The 19,433-nt window shown below is 33.3% G+C and overlaps 7 protein-coding genes across 11 annotated transcripts; 4 read left to right on the top strand and 3 right to left on the bottom strand.

Annotated features, from left to right (window-relative positions):
- Positions 1 to 485: 485 nt before the first annotated feature.
- Positions 486 to 1,281, bottom strand: LOC145732749 (larval cuticle protein 1-like). Its single transcript, XM_081985232.1, has 2 exons — positions 1,013 to 1,281; positions 486 to 960 (listed from the first exon to the last, which is right to left on the bottom strand). Exons 1-2 carry the CDS (start codon positions 1,193 to 1,195, stop codon positions 748 to 750), a joined length of 396 nt encoding a protein of 131 aa, XP_081841358.1. The 5' UTR covers positions 1,196 to 1,281; the 3' UTR covers positions 486 to 747.
- A 3,549-nt stretch (positions 1,282 to 4,830) lies between these two features.
- On the top strand, positions 4,831 to 7,388 carry LOC145733102 (endocuticle structural glycoprotein SgAbd-8-like). Its single transcript, XM_081985748.1, has 5 exons — positions 4,831 to 4,988; positions 5,448 to 5,653; positions 5,712 to 5,818; positions 5,876 to 6,042; positions 7,170 to 7,388. The coding sequence occupies exons 1-5, from the start codon at positions 4,977 to 4,979 to the stop codon at positions 7,260 to 7,262; spliced, it is 585 nt and encodes a 194-aa protein (XP_081841874.1). The 5' UTR covers positions 4,831 to 4,976; the 3' UTR covers positions 7,263 to 7,388.
- Positions 7,389 to 8,484: 1,096 nt separating this feature from the next.
- LOC145733100 (betaine-homocysteine S-methyltransferase-like) lies at positions 8,485 to 13,201 on the top strand. Of its 5 annotated transcripts, none has more exons than XM_081985741.1 (6): positions 8,485 to 8,677; positions 11,281 to 11,492; positions 11,545 to 11,706; positions 11,766 to 12,031; positions 12,093 to 12,307; positions 12,779 to 13,201. In XM_081985741.1, the coding sequence occupies exons 2-6, from the start codon at positions 11,282 to 11,284 to the stop codon at positions 12,957 to 12,959; spliced, it is 1,035 nt and encodes a 344-aa protein (XP_081841867.1). In that variant the 5' UTR covers positions 8,485 to 8,677; position 11,281; the 3' UTR covers positions 12,960 to 13,201. The 5 variants fall into 5 exon arrangements, with proteins under 5 accessions (XP_081841867.1, XP_081841869.1, XP_081841872.1 ...); XM_081985743.1 differs by having other exon boundaries at positions 8,485 to 8,662; XM_081985746.1 differs by lacking the exon at positions 8,485 to 8,677 and adding an exon at positions 10,298 to 10,452.
- A 182-nt stretch (positions 13,202 to 13,383) lies between these two features.
- MED11 (mediator complex subunit 11) lies at positions 13,384 to 14,186 on the bottom strand. The gene is made up of 3 exons (XM_081985750.1): positions 14,000 to 14,186; positions 13,678 to 13,941; positions 13,384 to 13,618 (listed from the first exon to the last, which is right to left on the bottom strand). The coding sequence occupies exons 1-3, from the start codon at positions 14,073 to 14,075 to the stop codon at positions 13,503 to 13,505; spliced, it is 456 nt and encodes a 151-aa protein (XP_081841876.1). The 5' UTR covers positions 14,076 to 14,186; the 3' UTR covers positions 13,384 to 13,502.
- An 87-nt stretch (positions 14,187 to 14,273) lies between these two features.
- Taf10 (TBP-associated factor 10) lies at positions 14,274 to 15,064 on the top strand. The gene is made up of 3 exons (XM_081985751.1): positions 14,274 to 14,513; positions 14,569 to 14,751; positions 14,806 to 15,064. The coding sequence occupies exons 1-3, from the start codon at positions 14,409 to 14,411 to the stop codon at positions 14,911 to 14,913; spliced, it is 396 nt and encodes a 131-aa protein (XP_081841877.1). The 5' UTR covers positions 14,274 to 14,408; the 3' UTR covers positions 14,914 to 15,064.
- Ppt2 (palmitoyl-protein thioesterase 2) lies at positions 14,937 to 19,393 on the bottom strand. Its single transcript, XM_081985747.1, has 5 exons — positions 19,269 to 19,393; positions 15,945 to 16,185; positions 15,641 to 15,890; positions 15,312 to 15,585; positions 14,937 to 15,254 (listed from the first exon to the last, which is right to left on the bottom strand). The coding sequence occupies exons 2-5, from the start codon at positions 16,071 to 16,073 to the stop codon at positions 15,056 to 15,058; spliced, it is 852 nt and encodes a 283-aa protein (XP_081841873.1). The 5' UTR covers positions 16,074 to 16,185; positions 19,269 to 19,393; the 3' UTR covers positions 14,937 to 15,055.
- Positions 16,210 to 18,533, top strand: LOC145733097 (uncharacterized). Its single transcript, XM_081985738.1, has 5 exons — positions 16,210 to 16,734; positions 16,794 to 17,023; positions 17,207 to 17,297; positions 17,352 to 17,614; positions 17,769 to 18,533. The coding sequence occupies exons 1-5, from the start codon at positions 16,607 to 16,609 to the stop codon at positions 18,443 to 18,445; spliced, it is 1,389 nt and encodes a 462-aa protein (XP_081841864.1). The 5' UTR covers positions 16,210 to 16,606; the 3' UTR covers positions 18,446 to 18,533.
- Positions 19,394 to 19,433: the final 40 nt, after the last annotated feature.

The raw sequence follows: 19,433 nt of genomic DNA on the forward strand, positions 1-19,433 counted from the left end.
TTTCTGATAAAAGACAAGTTTCTGAACAAGGTGATGTAACTTCTAATTGTTTTAATAGTTAGTTTAATTTGATGGACTACCCTGTGTAGCTAGTAATAAGAAAAATTAAGTTAACTATTTCTAGAAAAAAAAAACGAAAAATCTTCCAATTAATAATTAGTACCACTAATAAGTAACTACTACACTTAACTATTAACTATAGAAGTAATAATTGTTATGTTACATTACAAAAAATCAAAAAAATCCTTTTTGATAAAGTAAGTTATTTTTGACAGTTACAGGAGGATTCAAATTATCAGTTTTATTGAACATGTGAAATAGCTAAAGTAATTTAATAATAGATGTCAATTGGATTAAATTACAGCTTCAATTCTTGTACTTTATCAGTTCGTTACTCCGTTATTAAAAATTTGTTTTTTCCTAAATATTTAGTGAGTAAGTGTGGATTTACTTACCTAAATAATTTAAAAATTAAGCAAAAAAGGTTCATTTTAATTAAAATTTATTTACCAAAACTTAGTAAGATGATAACAAATGCGTTTATAAACAAAAATGTTATGAAAGTACAAAATTCTAAAACAGGGCAAGTTTGAATTCTTGTAGCAACAGTAAAAAACCTTTAGAACCCAATGCGTAGCTTAAATATAACTTTAAGCTACTTTAACAAGTTTACAGTAATTTTCTGACCCTTAAGGGCCAATATTATGGTCATGGCAAAGATATCACGCAGTTACTGGTACTGTTCGTCTATTGAGCAGGTGTTTCATCTTGTTCAGGATGGGCAGCGTTGTACTCCAAGGACCTTGCAATGGCTGCTGGTACTTCAGGAGCTTGTGGTATGTCAGCACTTTGTGGTTGATAACCATTTTCGTCGGCCACGTAGGTCAATTGGTGAGGATTTCCTTCGCTGTCAGTCCAAGATGCTGATCCTTGGAGGACTACTGGAGTTTCTTGTTCAACCTGCACAATTATTAGTAAAAACATTTTAAGAGACACAAAATATTGGTAGTACCTGTTTGGGTTGTCCTGTTTGTTCCTGCTTAACACCATCAGCAGATTCAAAGGACCATTTAAAACTACCATCAGGCTGAATGTCACTTTCCTGGGCCAAAATGGCCACGGGCTCCTGTTCGGCTGGTGCCGCCAGGACGCACCCCAAAACAGTGAAGAAAACCAAACTTGCCACTTTCACCATTGTTAATGTGATGATACTCGATAAATCGACTATGTAATGATATTCTTCCAAAAATTTCGTTCATTTATATCCATCAAAGCGCCATTGCACCCCTCCCGAACATACATGCGTTCAATGCGAAAACGACTTTAAGTAAACAAATTTCTTTGTGCCAAGGATGGTTTCTTATTTGTTGTTTAGATGGGTGATTTATGATGGGTTCTATGTAATAATGTCGATTTTGCAATTCCCCCGAATTGAGACGCCTGTTTCGAGTGTTAAATGTGCAAATAATCATTGTGTTTGTTCGTCTATGATAACATTATGAGTCGATGGAACAGACGGAGAAATCGCTGACATTATGTCAAGGTTTCAGTAATTATTGTTATCCCAATCAATTATTAACACCTAAAGATTGACTTAAACAATTATCAATTGGTAATCTCAAGTTCCAGTAAGGATAGTGCTGCCACCTTTCCTGCTTGTGTGTAGTTAGTGTAGTAGTAAAGTACTACTTATACAATTTCAACGTTTATCAGTAGATGGTGCAAAGTCAAACAATTTTAAATGTTAATACTGGTGTACATGAGGGTCACTAGATGTCGCCATACAGAATTACCTACTTTACTCCTAATTTTTACTTTACTCACAGCATTGTTAAAAAAAAATTTTTACCACTAACCACGTGTAGAAAACGCAATTTTGTGTTTGATTATAATTTAAAAGAAATTGTCTATAACTATTAAGTTTTACTGCTATACGATCAGTATTACTGCCAATATTGAATATTGCCAGTATTTTACCAGTTTATCCAAATTGTCCTCGGTTTTTCGTCAGTATACTGACAATATCAAAATTTTACCTCAAACGATCAGTATTATTGTAAGTAAAATACAAATTTACTGACTTTTACTTGGTGTATTTGATTTTGTTGAATTCAGCGTAAAATACTAGTGAAACCTTGTAGAATCTGTCAAAATACTCATTTTAATGTATTCTTAATTAAACTAAATTTCATATAAGGTTTTTATTAAATTACATCATATGTTCATATTAATTGGGTATTAATTAAATCAAATACAAAAAACTGTATTTCCGGCAGTTCAAATTTTAATACTACTTCTTTCCCTGACTGTACTAAATCTTCTAGTGTTTTTCAGGTTATTGGATATGATATTTAATCAGAAATTCAAAAATGTGCTTAAAAAAGTTAGTTTCTCACTCCAAGTAACTTTTACAAGCGAAATTGTCTCTCAATGTCCTTTCAACCTGTATTTCTGGTAGTTCAAACTTTGACACCGCTTTTCTCCCTGATTGTACCAAATTTTGTAGTGTTTTTTTAGGTTATTAGATAGGAAATTTAATGAGGATTTCAAAAATGTGCTTTAAATAGTCATTTTCTCACTCCAAGTGGGTTTTACAGGCGATTTTGTTCATGACTATTCTTTCTAACTGTATTTCTGGCAGTTCAAATTTTGACACTAATTTTCTCCCTGACTGTACTAAATATTGTAGTGTTTTTCAGGTTATTCGATATGAAATTTAATGAGGATTCCAAAAATGTGCTTAAAATAGCTATTTATGTAACCAGTTACGAAAAGATAGATTTTGTGTAACGAATGAATGTTTGTAGGGCGAGCGCAGCGAGGTCCTACAATTTGAATGAGTTACACAATAAGACATTTTCGAAACGTGTTGCATACAAAATTTTTTCTAATTTTGACCAAAAAGCGGTAAAAACCATCTTTTAACGTGATTTAACACAAATATTTACTTTCATAGCACCTTGTATAAACTGTGACAACAACATGTTATGATGGATGTCGCTCATATGTTTCTACGGAAATGAATAAAAACAGGGAGTGATGAAATAAACTTTTCATAACTAGTTGTTTGTCACTCTAATCAGTTTTGAAAAGTGTCACTTTATGTGCCAAAATTCGAAACGATCAGTATTATTGTAAGTAAAATACAAATTTACTGACTTTGACTTGGTGTATTTGATTTTGTTGAATTCAGCGTAAAATACTAGTGAAACCTTGTAGAATCTGTCAAAATACTCATTTTAATGTATTCTTAATTAAACTAAATTTCATATAAGGTTTTTATTAAATTACATCATATATTCATATTAATTGCGTATTAAATCAATACAAAATACTTGTTTAGTATCTTAAAATAATTAATTAACAATAATAAAACTGCGATTGTAATTATTGGTTCCAATAAAAACTGACACATTTGTATTCATAAAAGAAATTGAGATTTTTGTGTAACTCATTTTTTGTTTAAAATCATTATTTGGATTTATTAACTTTTTACTGATTGCCCTTCAATATCCCAAAAAAAATTAGTGAATATAACTTTGATCAAATCGTTGCTTAATCTCATAACTCATTATTTAATTATTCTTTCCATTCAACTAAAAGAAATGCCAGGACAGTGTTGCAAATGCTAAAAGTAATGTAATAATTCAACTGAAATTTCTGAAATACCAATACACAGGTAGTTACAGTACCTACAATACAAAGTATTTCATTCTTTTATTTTGCAAATAAAATAAATTACAAATGTTACATAGTTTAAATATTTCCGCAAATATTACTCTATCACTAACTGCAAGAACGATTTGGTTTATTAAACAAATGGGGTTTGGGTTAAAGTTTCTAATATCGGAATATCAAGGCCATAAAACAAGATGTAAACTTAAGATTTTTATTAAGTCGTACCATTCACAATCCTATAAATAGGAATATTAAATTTAAAAAGTGTTGATGAGTTTTATCACGTTCTATGCAGCAAGCTTTGCTTGGCATTTAGAAACGCCAGATATGATCATATCAGACTACTTTCGGATTTTTCAAAACCAGTAAACAAAACCGTAATCTTGAGCAAAATATACAAAAAATAATCTTTTTTTGTCCCTAGCATTATAGTCAGGAAGTCAAACATTTTCTACAACATGTTTGATTATTTCTAATTTTTATAAATTAATCCAATTAATCAATAATTAATTACGATACTGCTAAATATAAGCAATCAATTATATTGGTTTGACCGAGACTAGAAGAAAGTGAATACTTTCTTTATCCAAATATTTATAATCTAACCTACCTAAAGAGGTCTTATGTAATCGCATTAAAATTATATTATCTATACCAGTTCGCTGAAGAATCATTGTCAATTTACATAAAAACTATTTACTATCGGATTTCGCTAAACTAATCGGATAATCAATACACATAAACCGCTTGTTGTTGCATCACTATGTTAGCTTCTGTACTAAAACTACTAACAATGTAGCGCTTAATAGTTTGTATGTATTATTTCCAACAAAAATTAGTAACATGTTTTTAGTAGGTTTATGTAAAACCTGATGTGCAATCTTCTGTATATTGCAATTAGTTTGATAGTAAACTAGGTGCATTACTTAGTCCCTTTTTGGATTAATTGGCAATTACAGTAATTGAACCACATTTTTCAAGAAATTGCGTCAGAGTTTGTCGCTATTAAGGTTAATCTCAGAAAATCATTTTTCTCAATTCGCCCAAGGCAAAAACAATATAGTTATTGTTGTAATATTTTGCCGATATGATCGGTAAAGTACCATCCCTGAAGCAACAGGCCCCAAAAATTTAAAGAATCTTTCTTGGTTACATAAAGGCATCAACGAGATGATATTAAAGTGATTTTTCAATGAACGGCCCCCCGCGTTCTTGGGGGGGCATTATATAAACCCAACATCCCAACGTTCACGAGATTTGTGGTACTACCGTGGCGTGTTCAGTGTCGTTCGTCCACCATGAAAGTTTTGGTAAGTGGGCGAAATGATGATCTTTAACTCTTTTTCACTTTCACTTAATTCGGTTTATTGATCGATCAAGATTGCCAATAATTATAACTAGTAAACAATGTGTCTTGAGCAAATTTACTTATACAAGTACGAAAATTTTGGATTTTTGATGTTGGGCGGTTAAAGAAAAACTTCTAAGCAACACTAACAAAAGCTTGGTAGCTTAGAAGTTTTTTGTTTAACCGCCCAACACCAAAAACCCAAGATTTTCGTACATGAATAACTGCAAAATATGATGATTTTTATCTGCCTACACTTTGCAATATTATTACGACATCAGACTTCACCACATCTTGCGGTGGGATAAATTACTTTTCAATTATCATGCATCAATCTTACGAAACCTCATCGCAATACCACAAACACAAGAAAAGTTACATAACTTCCGGGTATTTTGACCTTTTCCCTCATCTCTTGTAGCTAGTGACTTTGTCGGTTTCGCTGTTGGGAGTATGTTTAGCCCAAAGACGTTCCATACCACAAGGTTTTCAGCAAGAATATGATGAACCGGAAAAACAGTCGACACCACAACACCAAGAGCAACAAAGAGCCAGAGAGCTGACAACACCCATTCCAATTATACGATTTGACAAGGAACAGGGGAATGATGGGTCTTATAAGGCCCTGTAAGTCACTCAATACAATTAAGTTAATTTGGACTATTGTTATAAATTTGTTGTTCAGGTGGGAAACTGGAAATAACATCTTAGCCCAGGAAGAAGGTTTCCTAAAGGAACTAGGTCCTGATCCTGATGAAGAAGGTGGTGTTTTAGCTGCTCAGGTCCAACAAGGTCGGTAAAGAAAAGTGAAGAAGCGATTGTCATTAATTCTGATGTTGTAATTTTCAGGTTCCTACTCATACACTGCACCAGATGGTCAGATTATCACGGTAAATTACATTGCTGATGAGTCTGGGTTCCATCCAACTGGAGATCATTTGCCCACACCTCCACCAGTTAGTCCGGAAGTACAGAAAGGGTTAGATTTGATTTATGCTGGTATTAAAGCTCAAAAGGTAAGTTTACATGATGGATCAACCAGTTAAGTAAAGTTAAATTAAGTCAAGTAAATAAGATATATAAGAGTTTTAAAAATTTTACCCATATCAAAGTAAACAAAATTTTTTTCTGTAAAGTTCTTTTTGTTGCATTTTCGTTACCTTCTGCCAATAGCCATGTTCGATTGTGCCTAAGGCCCAAAACATAACGAAAGCAGGTTGCCGGTTTCCGATTTCCGGCGCCGGCAACCAGCTGCTGGAAAACCTGCTAGGGTACGTACAGCGAACGCCGGCACCCGCGTGCTTGCTGGTGCGTTGAAGTGCACCATAGCATCACTGTCACTCTCTATTTGTGCAAAATGTCTTCCGATTCATCAGATGATGAAGCGTTAATGAACAATCCGTTCTTGAAATTGATAGAAAATATAAGAAAGTTTAACAAATATTGTACACCTACCCTCTACACCTCAAAAAAAAGTTTCTTACCGCCAAAACCCATTTCTTTCGCTACCCGTTTCCAACACTTTGCCACTACCACGCGGTTGCTGTGGTTTTTCTTGGTTTTGTCCCAAATCGGTGTTTCTTTAAATACCTCTGCAATCAGTTTTTCGCAATCCATACTCAAAAGTAAATAGAACTACTTCCTGCTTTGCCTGCTCGCTGGTAATTGAAAATACAATCTGCTCAAACTGCACGCGCGTGTTGTCGGCTCCGACGAGTCGGAACCTGCTTTTGTTATGTGCATATACATTTGACAACAAGTGACATTACCAGCGCCGGTCGGCGCCGATAACCGGTAAGCCGGCAACCTGCTTTCGTTATGTTTTGGGCCTAACTCTCTAATTATAATAGTAACTTCTATATGGTTTCTCTAAAGACAATAGAAGCAAATAACTATAAATGTCAACCATGTTCTGAATTCCAGAACATTTATACAGCAAATGTGACAGTAACTAATTGGAAGAGTCGAATATATTCGGGCACTTTCTTAGAAATGAACACATAATTACAACTTTTCATAAAAATACCGGTTTTGCTCTAATTATAACTGCACTTACTCCTTTAAGTTTACGATTTAAATTTAGTCGAAACAAAATAATAGAAGTCATTGTTTTGGAATGCTAACGTTTTGTGTATATTTTCAGGAAGCTGACGAGAGAGAAGCTAAGGAAAATCCCCAAGAGCAAAGGAACCCCAATCAGATTGATCAAAACTATAACGGCCAATACAAGCAATAGTTATTGTAATTGTATATTAATTTTATTTTTGTATAAGTTAAGATTTTTATGGAAGTGCCTTCGAAATGATAGACTGATATTGGATGTTTAGGTTACGTTTTTGTACTGATAAAAGTAAAAAATATTCTTACTTGTTTTAATTGCTTGCTTAGCAAAACGTGGAAGTGTGGAAATGTAGTTCAAAATGGAAGAAACCAGTAGAAATGGATTTACTTAGACCTTACCTCGATAGGATAATCGAATTTTAATTGTTTATCCAAAATTCTTCAACACAGGATCATAAAAATATTTTCTTAAAAGAAAAAATATTAGTTGCAATAGTCTTTTGAATCATTTTTTACTGTATTAATTATAAAATAAATAGAAGTTTAGACAAGTGACTGAGAAGAGCAAAATAAACATTTCTGATTGGTTAATATTTACAACTCATATTAGTATTTGTATAATTGTATATTAAACATATTGAAGGTTAACAAATGCATTTATCTCATTATCTGATAGATGATTTTCGCATGTACTTATACTATATTTTTACTTTATAAGAGTACTGAGAGTATCCTTGGAGATTATCTTTGCTGTTTCTGTTTGACAGTGGTAATTTAATTACCATTTTTTTTTTTAAACTGTAATAGTTTGCAAATCAAAACTAACTTCTTATAGAGTCTGTGTAAGCATAGGGGAGATATTTCTTTAATAAATAACGTTATCTAAACAAATATTTAACAAAAGTTTGATTTTACTCAGTGTAGTTTTTCCAGCTTACCAAGTAAAATTAGATGGTACTGAACAGAGTAAAATTGAAAACAAATCTATTGAACTTTAAGGTTCTTTGCTATAATTAATAAAGTGTTTTGCTTTGGTGTGTGGTTTTCTAATTGCTACAAAATATGTAATGAAGTGAATCCAACTACTTGATACAATATGAAATTTTCTGATGCAATTGCCTTGAAAATTGTTGGTAACGGTTGCTAAGACAAAAATATCTAATGGATTGGTTCAATCAGGAAAATTGGTTTTGTTTTAAAGACAATATGACGTATTTTGTAAATAAATCGATGTTTGACGAAGGCTGGCCATGGAAATCTCCAGTTTATTAAAATGTCCAAAATACAATGGCATACATGAAATCGCTTGGGGGTTTCCTTGAAATTCAAATTCGAGTCCTAAGCCGAGCAGTGTAGTTCAAACTGAACAGTTTTATGTGGTGCTGTGTCGTCTTTCTTTATCACTTTCAGCAAGACAGTGTAAAACGCAGGCTGGCCTTGTTTGCTGCTGATACACGAATTTATTAGATAGTATAAACTGTATAGTGGTTTTAGTGAGTGTGAGAGAGACGGATCAGTGCTTGTTTATATTTTTATTTGAACGCAAACTGTTACAAACTCCTTGAAATTGAAAAGGTAACTGTAGAAAAGGTAAGTCCGGAACTGATAAACAGTCAATTTCCTAGAATTTGTGCGTCAATTCAACGAATCGTGGGTGACTGACCTAGAATTGAATTGGCGCCATTTAATTTGAGGTCACTTGGTCAATGAGTGACAAATTAACAACAGGTTTTAGTATGATAAAATATTTTTCTTCCTCAATTTCTGACTATTTTTAGTATTCACAATTATCCGCAAATCAAAATGCAATAAACAACTTATTATAAACGCAAGTACTCAGATAACGTTTTTATATCTTGAGTTCATCAACCCAGACTCTGGATATAAATACAAAACAATATATAAACGTGAAAAAATATACGAATGGTGGAAAACATGTGTACTACACTCCTCAGCCGGGAAACGTAGATTTATGAGGTCAAACTTGACTTTAAATTCGAACTTTTGGCTGAATGTTGGACAATTAATTTGTTTTTCAGTTTTACTGAATCATTTGTAATCAAATGTAAATACAAGAAAACTTGCCAGAGTGTAGAATTAACAGAAAATGATATGAAGCTCAAATTTTTTTTGCAAGTACATATTGCCTTTAGTGATATTCGTGGAAACGTTTTAACATCTGGCAGAAGAAGAAGAAGAAACCAGACTGCTGAAGTAATCCTCGACGTGAGTGAATTTCAATATGGCGACTCAATCGCTGACGTATCATACCTAATGCAGTGGTTTGCTAATATGCAGGGAGACAAATGCTGCGAAACCGTTAAAGACAATCTATGTGTCTTAACCAATTAAACAGTTGCATTGACGTTACCTAGCTAGAACCTCCCACATTTCCTACAGGGCGTTAGGAAGATACTGAGAGATTTTCATACATACTAAGCTGCTTCTAAAAAATAAGTCAAAGTTTGCCAGAAGAATTAAATTAACGCTGTAGTTTCAATCATTTGAAGATTAATAATTATAATTACATAAAACTGTTATAACTTAATTATTTTCATTTTTAATACACTTATTTCAAGTAAAATTGAGATATTTTATCTTCAGTGCAAAGTGTTACAAAACTTATTTCTGGTACGACGTACCACGTCGAAAATTTGGATTAATAATTTATTTGCATAATAATTGTCTAATCAATTACAAAACAAATTTCAGACCTCTACATTATTTACCTTCTAGATAATTAAACTGAAATAATAATTAGCCGTGTTTGCTCGACAAGTCTGAATTTTAATACTGTTTACATGAAAATTGTGGAAAATTGTCAGTTGACTAAGTAAGCCCGTAAATATAATGCGCTTTTACATAAACTGCCAAATCGGAATTTTCCTTTCCACTTGGTAGCAAAGATGCCAAGAAAAACAACTAAATATGTATTATTGCAATTCATAATTTTAGTGTGTTTTTCACATAAATCTCTCACTCTAGAAATAATCCAAAAAGTAACGTTAAATTGTTTTATCAATATTCGTTAAACAAAATCACTAATATAATAAATATAGTAAATTTTTTCTACAATATTAAAACTTAAATTCCAAAGATTAATAAACAGGAACCAGGTAAAAATCTTTTATTTGAAAGTACAAAATCAGGTTTTCTATTGTGGCCATTTCTACACTATGTATTTCTTATTTTAGTTTTTTACTAGCGATGAATAAACAAATCGCTCAACCAATCTTTTCGACTCAACTAAATGCTTGCAGGGTGACATTTATCAGTATATTTTTAGACGGCCTCCTCTAAAGTTTAAAAAACAGTTTAGTGAATAAACCAGCAGTAAACAACGTTAAATTAACTTAACTGAGCAAGGTAAGTTGAATAAAAATTGCATACTTTGTTGGATATGTTTACCGAGGCTAAATTTGCTACATCAGTATGCAACACCGATTATTCTCGGTTGCATCAAAACGAGAATAAATTGTGTGATATTTATAACTGGTACGGTACTGACACGTGGTTTTAAAATATGTACATTATTTGATCCACCAAACACACAGGTGGGTACCGAATTGTTGTAAGTGTTGCTAGGCGCGGTTTATTAAAGCAACAAAGCAGATACTACAAACTAAATTATCTTCTGTCGGTGTTTTATAGTAAGTGATAATATTTTTATTAATGCAAAATATCTCTCATACAGGCCATTATATAGCTGAATATAATATTATTACAAAAGTACTTGATGTTAGTAACAGTTATCTTCATTTGTGTTTGACTATTGTTATTATCATCATCACTATATTAAGTAAAAATAAGTCTGGAGGAAGGCTTTATCTAACTGTTTATCTAAATTAGTTTTGACCCTCCGGGACCCCTCATATATGAATAATTAACCTAAATGGCAATATAACTTGTTACTGGTATTTTAACCAGTAACTAATTATATTTCCATTAAAATTCATCTTCACAATTTTACTTAGGAGAACCTCAAACCACAGTACACAGAAAAAAAGATTTAAATTTGTAGAAAGCATTTCTTAGGCTGTTGGTATTTTTGAAATGATTGGAATGTCAGTGTTGTCAAGTATCCATCGAAGAGTGAACAAAATAGACCTAGACCACATTAATTTAATTAACATATTTCAAATTGATCAACATTATTTCAAGAAAACATAGTGAAACAATTTTTTTTTCTTCAGGATGGCTCCACCAGGTATAGGCAGTTCCGTAGAAGAGTTCTTCCTTGGAACATCAAAGCACCCCAGCAATATTACGGTATTGGACGGTGGATTTGCCACACAACTGGGCTGTCACGTATCGCAACAAATTGATGGAGATGTTCTTTGGAGCTCTAGATTTTTGCATACTAACCCCGAAGCTGTTATACGAACCCATATGGATTTCTTAAATGGTAGAATAGAAATAACTATATAATAACACCATCATTTACATTGATATTACAGCTGGAGCTGACGTGATAATCACCAATACGTATCAGGCCAACGTTGACTTATTTATGCAACATCTAAAGCTTTCAGAAGCAGAATCGTACGAGCTTATCAAAAAAGCTGTGGAACTAGCTCGTACTGCCATAGAGAGGTATCTTGAAGAATTTCCTAAAGCCAGTAAGACTGTTGATACTGTGAACCTTTGATTCCAATTTGATGTGTTTAACTTCACGCAGGAAGATCTAAGATAGCCGGATCGATCGGTCCTTATGGTGCGGCGTTACATGACGGCTCAGAGTATACTGGCTCATACACCGCCAATGTTTCGGAAGAAACGTTACGGAATTGGCATACACCTAGGATAAGCGCCTTAGTAGAAGGTGGTGTAGATCTACTGGCCTTCGAGACTATTCCTTCTAGAGTCGAGGCGGAAACGTTGGTCAAGTTGCTCAAAGAGAAGTTTCCCGAAACAAAAGCCTGGCTGTCCTTCAGTGTTGATCCTGTACGATTTTAGAAACCTTAAAAGACTTTCGTGATTATAGTAATTTGAAACTTTGATACAGGAGGACGGCAAATCTCTCGCCAACGGAGACCCTTTCCAGGAAGCCGCCAGAGCTTGTTATGATATTAGCCCTGATCAACTAGTGGCCGTTGGGTTGAACTGTTCACCTCCAAGAGTGGTCACACCCTTGTTAACTGGAATTAACGACGGCCGATCCAATCCAATACCTCTTATTGTTTACCCTAATAGCGGAGAAAGTTATACTGTTAATATGGGGTGAGTATTCTCAGAAGAAGCTTTTGTAGATGCAGTAAGAACCAGACTTTGTCAGTCTCTGTGAATGCCAGAACGTTACGTGTGTATCCTTATCCTCAAGGGGGTTCTCAAGAAAAGCCTGGACAGAACTACTTTATATTTTTGACAATATGTGCTACATTTTGTATTTGTTTCTCTTGATAACTCCTTTCTATCTTTTGACGAATATGCGTATGTGATTTCTATATCTATCTATGCCAAGCAGGAAATTCTTAATTTACTAATTTTTTGAGGCAGTATTAACAGATTTCTTGATTAGATGCTGTTAATATCGTTGTTTTAAGACGAAAAAATCACGTAGAATTAGTCAAATTTGTGCCACCCTTAAACCCTTCTGCACTGCTCTATTTCTCACGTTTTTGGAATATGTTATTAACTTTACTAAATAAATAATTGTTTATATCCACTTTTAATGAAACAATCATCTCGCAGATGGATCAACCGACACAGATGCGAACCAGTAGAAACCGGCGTGCCTATATGGCTGGATTTGGGTGTGAAATACATCGGAGGGTGTTGTCGGACCTATGCTATTGACGTCACCAGAATACGTAGAGCAGTGGAATTGTGGAAGCAAACTTACCCGTGTTCTACCGAGACTACTGATGAGTAAAGCAAATCAAATTTGGTAGAGATAATTTTTGACAGGTTTAAGTCAGTGATTTTGTAATTGATTGTACTTTTTACTTATATGTGGCCAAAATTTAAAAGGCTGTCTAGTTATGCTCTGACTTGTCTTGTGAATATACAAATAATGTGTTCTATATTGTGCTATCAAAAGGACTGAAAAATGTACCTATACATATGTTTTAAATGTAATTTTTTATGGAATATACTGCATGTTTTATGGATGAAGATGTTTGTCTTTATTTCAGTCTAAACCTTGGTTGATTAGTTAAATTAGTTTGAAGTTATTAATCAATTTATTAACAAAATAAATTGTATATTTAGATACATCAAAGAAGATTATTGCCCAGCCTTTTTCTGCCTAAATGGTTACAAATGGGATCTGGAAGAATAGTACATAAAAAAATATATTGAAATGTATAAAGTTTGCTTTTAATTCCACACTGACTTAATTGGATCCTCTTTTATCACCATACATTTGATACTCTAGCATTCTAAAAATAAATTCCTTATACATTTCTGTCAACTGTCAAGTAGATTGGGGCTGCATTTGTGGTCCACCGATGCTGGCCCCTGACATGCTGGCAGTTCCCTGTTGTACTTGTGGTTGAGATTGTATGCGCTGCAATGGGGCTGCAGTCCTACCTAAAAATCAGTCAACACCTTCACCCCTTGATTTCTGCTAGACAATTTAGTTTAGTCACCTTGCAAATGTTTGCTTTTGATTTTTTCCAGTTCATTCACTCTAGACTTGGCATGTTCCAGTCGATGCCAGGCCATTTGCAAAACTTTTTGTGAAGCATAGCCTGAACCTTCATGTGGCTGGCCTGTGGACACTTGGGTCAAATAGTTGATTTGGTCTGTGAGTTTGCTCTCAACAGCCCCAAGGGTTTTTAAGAAGGTTTGAGTGTGGTTTTCTGCTTGTTTTAAACTCGACTTTTCCTTGGCCAGTTCCATGAAAACTTGTCCTGTTAACAATTTAAGTTAATACAAAAGGACAACACAACATCTAATTGACTATTTTACCAGCACTGTTGAGACATGTTATTATATCTTTTTCTATGGAGTCTAAAATGTGGATACGTTCCATAGGAGCCGTCATTCTGCTGATTTAATGTATTTGACCTCAGAAATAATTATCTTTATATAGAAAGAGTTATTTTGAAAAATTACAAATGTTTGTTTATGTTTTGCTGTTTGCTGGTGTTTTTCCTTTATTGACAATAATGACAATTGACATTGACTTTCTTGACACTTTCTATAAATCTTCTGTCACTGTCAGTCCTGTCTGTTGTTGGCATGTTGCATGTTTACTCATTTTTGGATCACTTTTGTCCTGTGTATTTGTATTTGTGGTGTCTTGTATAAAGGCTTAACAACTTATTAGTAAATAAATATAGGCAATAATAATCTGGTAGCTTCAATTATTATTAAAATGAACAACCAACATCAAGATGATAAAATGGAAGAGGACACCCCACTCACTTTGGGGCAACCCTTAAGCGATTTCTTACTTCAACTGGAAGACTACATCCCAACAGTAATATAAAAATCTAATTTTCTTAAATTAACTGGTTATTAATGTTATTTTTTAGATACCTGATGCAGTGACTGGCTATTATCTTCGCTCCTCTGGCTTCGAACCAAAAGACCCAAGACTGTTGAGACTAATTTCTATTGCAGCCCAAAAATTTATATCAGACATAGCCAATGACGCGTTGCAACATTGCAAAATGAGAACCTCAAACTCATCAACCAGTCATGGAAACAACTCCAAGGTAAGTTAAGATTGTAACCAGTAAAGTGATTTGCTTTAATAGTTAGTTTTGCAGAATGCCAAAGGTATTAAAGACAAAAAGTATTGTCTAACTATGGAGGATCTTACACCTGCCTTGGCTGAATTTGGAATTGTTATAAAGAAACCCCATTATTATGTTTAAGTATAGTAAAAGAAAACACTAGCTTGTCTTGTTGGTTTTATTATGTTTTACACTTATATTTACTTACAAATTTGTCATTTTTGGCTTTGTTTGGTATTCTATAAGTATTAATCTTAAGTAGAGAGTCATCCAATAAACTTTCTCAGTCTAAGTAGGGCAGTATGTAATTATCAACTACAGTCATATTGAGATGCCAATTAAAATGGTTTATCCCAGGTACAGTAACTAGTTTCAACTTCTTTTTTTGGTATAGAGTTTTCAGTCCTATTTTATCATCTTTATAAATATCCCTCTCCTTGAAGTCTTTGACTGTCCCATTAGAATCATAGAAACCAAATTGACTATCACCAAAAACCATAATCAATAAATGAAGGCATTAAGTAAAGTAATCTGGTTACCTTGACTGCCATGGGGTGATTACATTATCATCAGGTCCCCCAATTAGCACCATAGTTTTCAGTTTGGTCAAAGCTTCTTTAAACTGTTTACTACTATTAGAAGGCAGTTCATTGTTAACATATGGCAGATATTTGGAATATTCTATGTAAAGCTGATTGTGGTAAGGATCATTCCAGTAGTTACCTACTGATGTGTGTTGGCCCACTCTAGAATAAAACAACTCATAAGCTGTTTCTAGTGCTACTCCTGGGAAGTAGAGGTGTAAAAACTGAGCTGAAATCATTATTATATTGGAATGGTTTCTCTTCAACTGTATGTCAGTACTTACTGCCATATTGGCCAGCTTGAGGACCACTTAATGATATAAAAGTGTGTACTGTATGATTGGGGTTGGCTTGCAGTATAGTTCTTGCCAGTAAAGCTCCTTGTGAATACCCCAATACATGAATACCACCAGTATGATTTCTACTGAACTCATTAAAATCTTTACTGAGTTCTTGAACTTGATAATTCATATTGTCTAAACTGGACCAACCCCCAAATTTTTCTATATTGTATATTATTGTTCCTGGGTGTTTCTGAGAAAAAAAACTAATAAGTTATGAAAGATTTTCATAGTAAAGACGAGTTACCTCTAAAATTCTTGCTTCAATCAACTCCATACTTTCATACCCAGTTAAAATACCATGTAAAAGGATTACGGGCTTGTAACAATGCGCATTTATGAAATGAGCAAACAATAAAATAACCACCTTATTCATTTTCCTTCACTGTGATGTATATTGAATCAAAATAATTTTAACAAAGCAATGGTAAATCAAAATACATTTTATCAAAGGTCAGTCTAGCTTAATAAAAATTTTGCAACAAATGTAGAGCTCGAATCAGATGAGAAAAGGCCACCGCATCATCAATGACGCAGTTTTTAAAATTATTTCTTTCTCCTTCTACAGTTGCCGTCGCATTAGATATAATCAGAGGCGTCCTATTAAAATATTCCCGAAAATAAATTCTTAAGCGGTCAAAAAGCCACTTGGCAACGTAGTACGGTTTTTTACTTGGGCACAATTAAAACAAATGCGGGTGCGGCCAGGGACAGATGGACCCTTTTACATGCTTTTACTAGCCGGCACTCTAAACGATGTTGCCAAGTTTAAAAAAATGTAGTGGCGGACAGGTTGAGTTTAAAAATTAGGTTAGGTTAGTTTCCGTTTTAGTCTGGTGTTTTGGTTGTATTGTTGATGGTCCCAGTTTGAGTTCACGTGTTATAAGTAAAAATCGTTAATTTGTCATAATGTCTCCAAAAAAGATTGGGAAGAAAGGTGTTGTGATACACAGCCAAGGGCGTGAAATTGTAAGTAACGTCTTAGAATTTATGAAGAAAGAAGCAGAAGGAGTTTCCATTCCTTTGAAAAACTACAGGTATTGTCTTTGATTAAAAACGACGAAAACGTTGAATAATATAATAAATATCATTTTAGAGAGAGAACTATAGCAGCTACAGGGGTGTCTAGATCTACTGTGCAGAAGATATCTAGAGAAGCACTACATGTTGAATGGGGAGGGCCAAGCTCATCATTTCAGACTCCTACAAAGAAGGGACAGATTAAAAAATTAAAATTGGATAACATCAAACCTGATGAAATCAAAAGAATCAGAGAAATTATTTATGATTTCTATATTCTTGAGAAAAAACTTCCAACATTAAAAGGTAAGTTTATAATACATTAGGTATACCTACAGAGTCTTCAGAGTTTTTCTAGCAGAACTTACCATGTTTTTTACAATTAAATGTAAGCCTAGTTTGCTATATGTATAAACCTTGATAATGTGTTAATTGAAAATTTAAAACAACAAAATTTAGACTAAAATGGGATTATTTTTTATCTTACAGGTATTTTGCAAAAAATTATTGACCAGCAAATCTTGACTGAATCCATTAGTGTAAGCAGCTTAGGGCGATTGCTTAAGAACATTGGATTTAAGTATGTTTTACATCTTGGCAATCATGTACATCAAAATAACTTTATCTTTTGTAGGTGGCAGGAGACACCAGACAAAAGAAAATTCTTGTGTGAATCATATGACATTCGCTTAAAACGAATAAATTTTTTAAAAAAATTGGTGCAATACCGCTCAGAAGGTCGCAATATTGTATATACAGATGAGACATACATTCACAGTAGTCAGATTCATGACAAAGGACAAAGGAAACCAATTTCTAAAGGACAACGCCTTATAATAGTGCACGCAGGTGGAGAAAAAGGATTTATTGAAAATGGATTGCTTATATTTAAGTCAGGTAATATTTATGTACACCTCAAACCTACTTAAGTACTTCCTCCTGCTTAAATAAAATAAGTTTATATAACAAGTAATTAATAAGTTTAACCACATTTTACACATCATATAAGACACATAATGTTTGTACTATGATTTTTTTTTTTTTTTTTTAGGTTTAAAAACAGGAGATTATCATGATGATATGAACCATGAGAATTTCATGACTTGGGTAAAAAAGCAATTGCTTCCTAATTTACCTGACCGCTCAGTCCTTATTATAGACAATGCAGCCTACCACAATGTTACTGTTAACAAAAATATTACAACGGCTACTAAAAAAGGAGATATGTTAAGTTGGCTAGTGGAAAAAGGAATCCCAGCAGATCCTCATTTAACAAAGCCAGAGCTGTATCAAATCATACAAGAAAATAAATTTAGATTTCCTCCACAATATAACTTAGATAGGCTGTTAGAACAACATGGGCATCTTGTGTTGCGTTTACCACCCTACTATCCAGAATTAAACCCAATAGAAAAAATTTGGGCTTTGGTTAAAAATTGGGTAGCAGCTCATAATACCACTTTTAAATTGTCTGATACCGAAGCTTTAACAAAACAAAAATTTCAAGAGGTGTCTGAAAAAGAGTGGTTTGACATTTGCCAGCATGTAAAAAAGTATGAAGAGGAGCTCATAAAAAAAGAGCATATTTTTGATGATACAGTGGACCAGCTTATTTTTACTGTTAACACTGGTTCATCTGACGATAGCGATGAAGATTTTGGTGATGATGATGATGAATGTGATGCCAGTTTATCCGAAGAAGAATTAGGATGCTCACTCCTAGACTAAGTTTTGGATTTTTGTTTTATGTTATGAATTCGTAATTTGTATATGTATATGTATTTATAAATAAACAAAATTATCAAATTTATAAAAATATATGATTATTAAATTTAACAAAGATAACAAATTTTAAATATTACCTCTTCTTCATGAAACCCTGTATATCAAAAACGATGCAAAGGCAAGCTGAAAGTTACTTTGAGACTTCATTTTCAAGGTCTAGCTGCACTGTAGGACCTTCAAATTAAGAATAATTGAAAAAAGAAACCAGCTGCCTATTTTTATCTTCCAATAATTGATTAATTGCCCCAAGACAATGTTTTTTTGTGGTTAACATTGCCCTAAGTTAAGTTATATAATTTGGATTTAAACTAATTGGTATTTAATATTCTTCATCAATCATCACCCTGCAGCTACAGCAGAAAAATAATTTGCACACATCTTTTTAACCGAAACACACTGTATTTTAATTTACCCTTTGCTTGTTTTCTTGTTTATTTTTTAAATTAATATTTAAAGAAATGGGACCAGAGACCTAGGCCAATTTTGTTCTCAAAGCGTCAATATTATGTATGTATATGTATTTGGTTTGTTTTATAAAACCTACTTACCTATCCTGTTTTAATACAATTTATGAAATGAAAAAGCAAAAACTACACCTATTTACGTTAATTAAATTTCATTTCACTGAGCAGAGAATAGCACGCCACTGACTCGCTGCATCAACTTGGAAAGTAACGAGAGCAACAATGTTTAAAGCGAGAGGTACAGATAATGTGACATCATCATTTGATGACGCCTGTGGCCTTTTCTTAGGTGATTCGATCTCTACGACACCACTTACGTAAAACTATTTGCATAACCATGCTTTGTTTGGCTCTTGAAATTGTATTCTTTGTTATTAGGATGATATTTTTGAATGAAAGTTATTGTTTTGATTGAAGAATATTTTAACCTTACTTTTATTAATGTCAATTATGAACTGACATCAATA

Source organism: Ips typographus, linkage group LG8 (assembly GCF_016097725.1).
Source record: "Ips typographus isolate SLU linkage group LG8, UJ_Ityp_2.0, whole genome shotgun sequence".
NCBI lineage: Eukaryota > Metazoa > Arthropoda > Insecta > Coleoptera > Curculionidae > Ips > Ips typographus.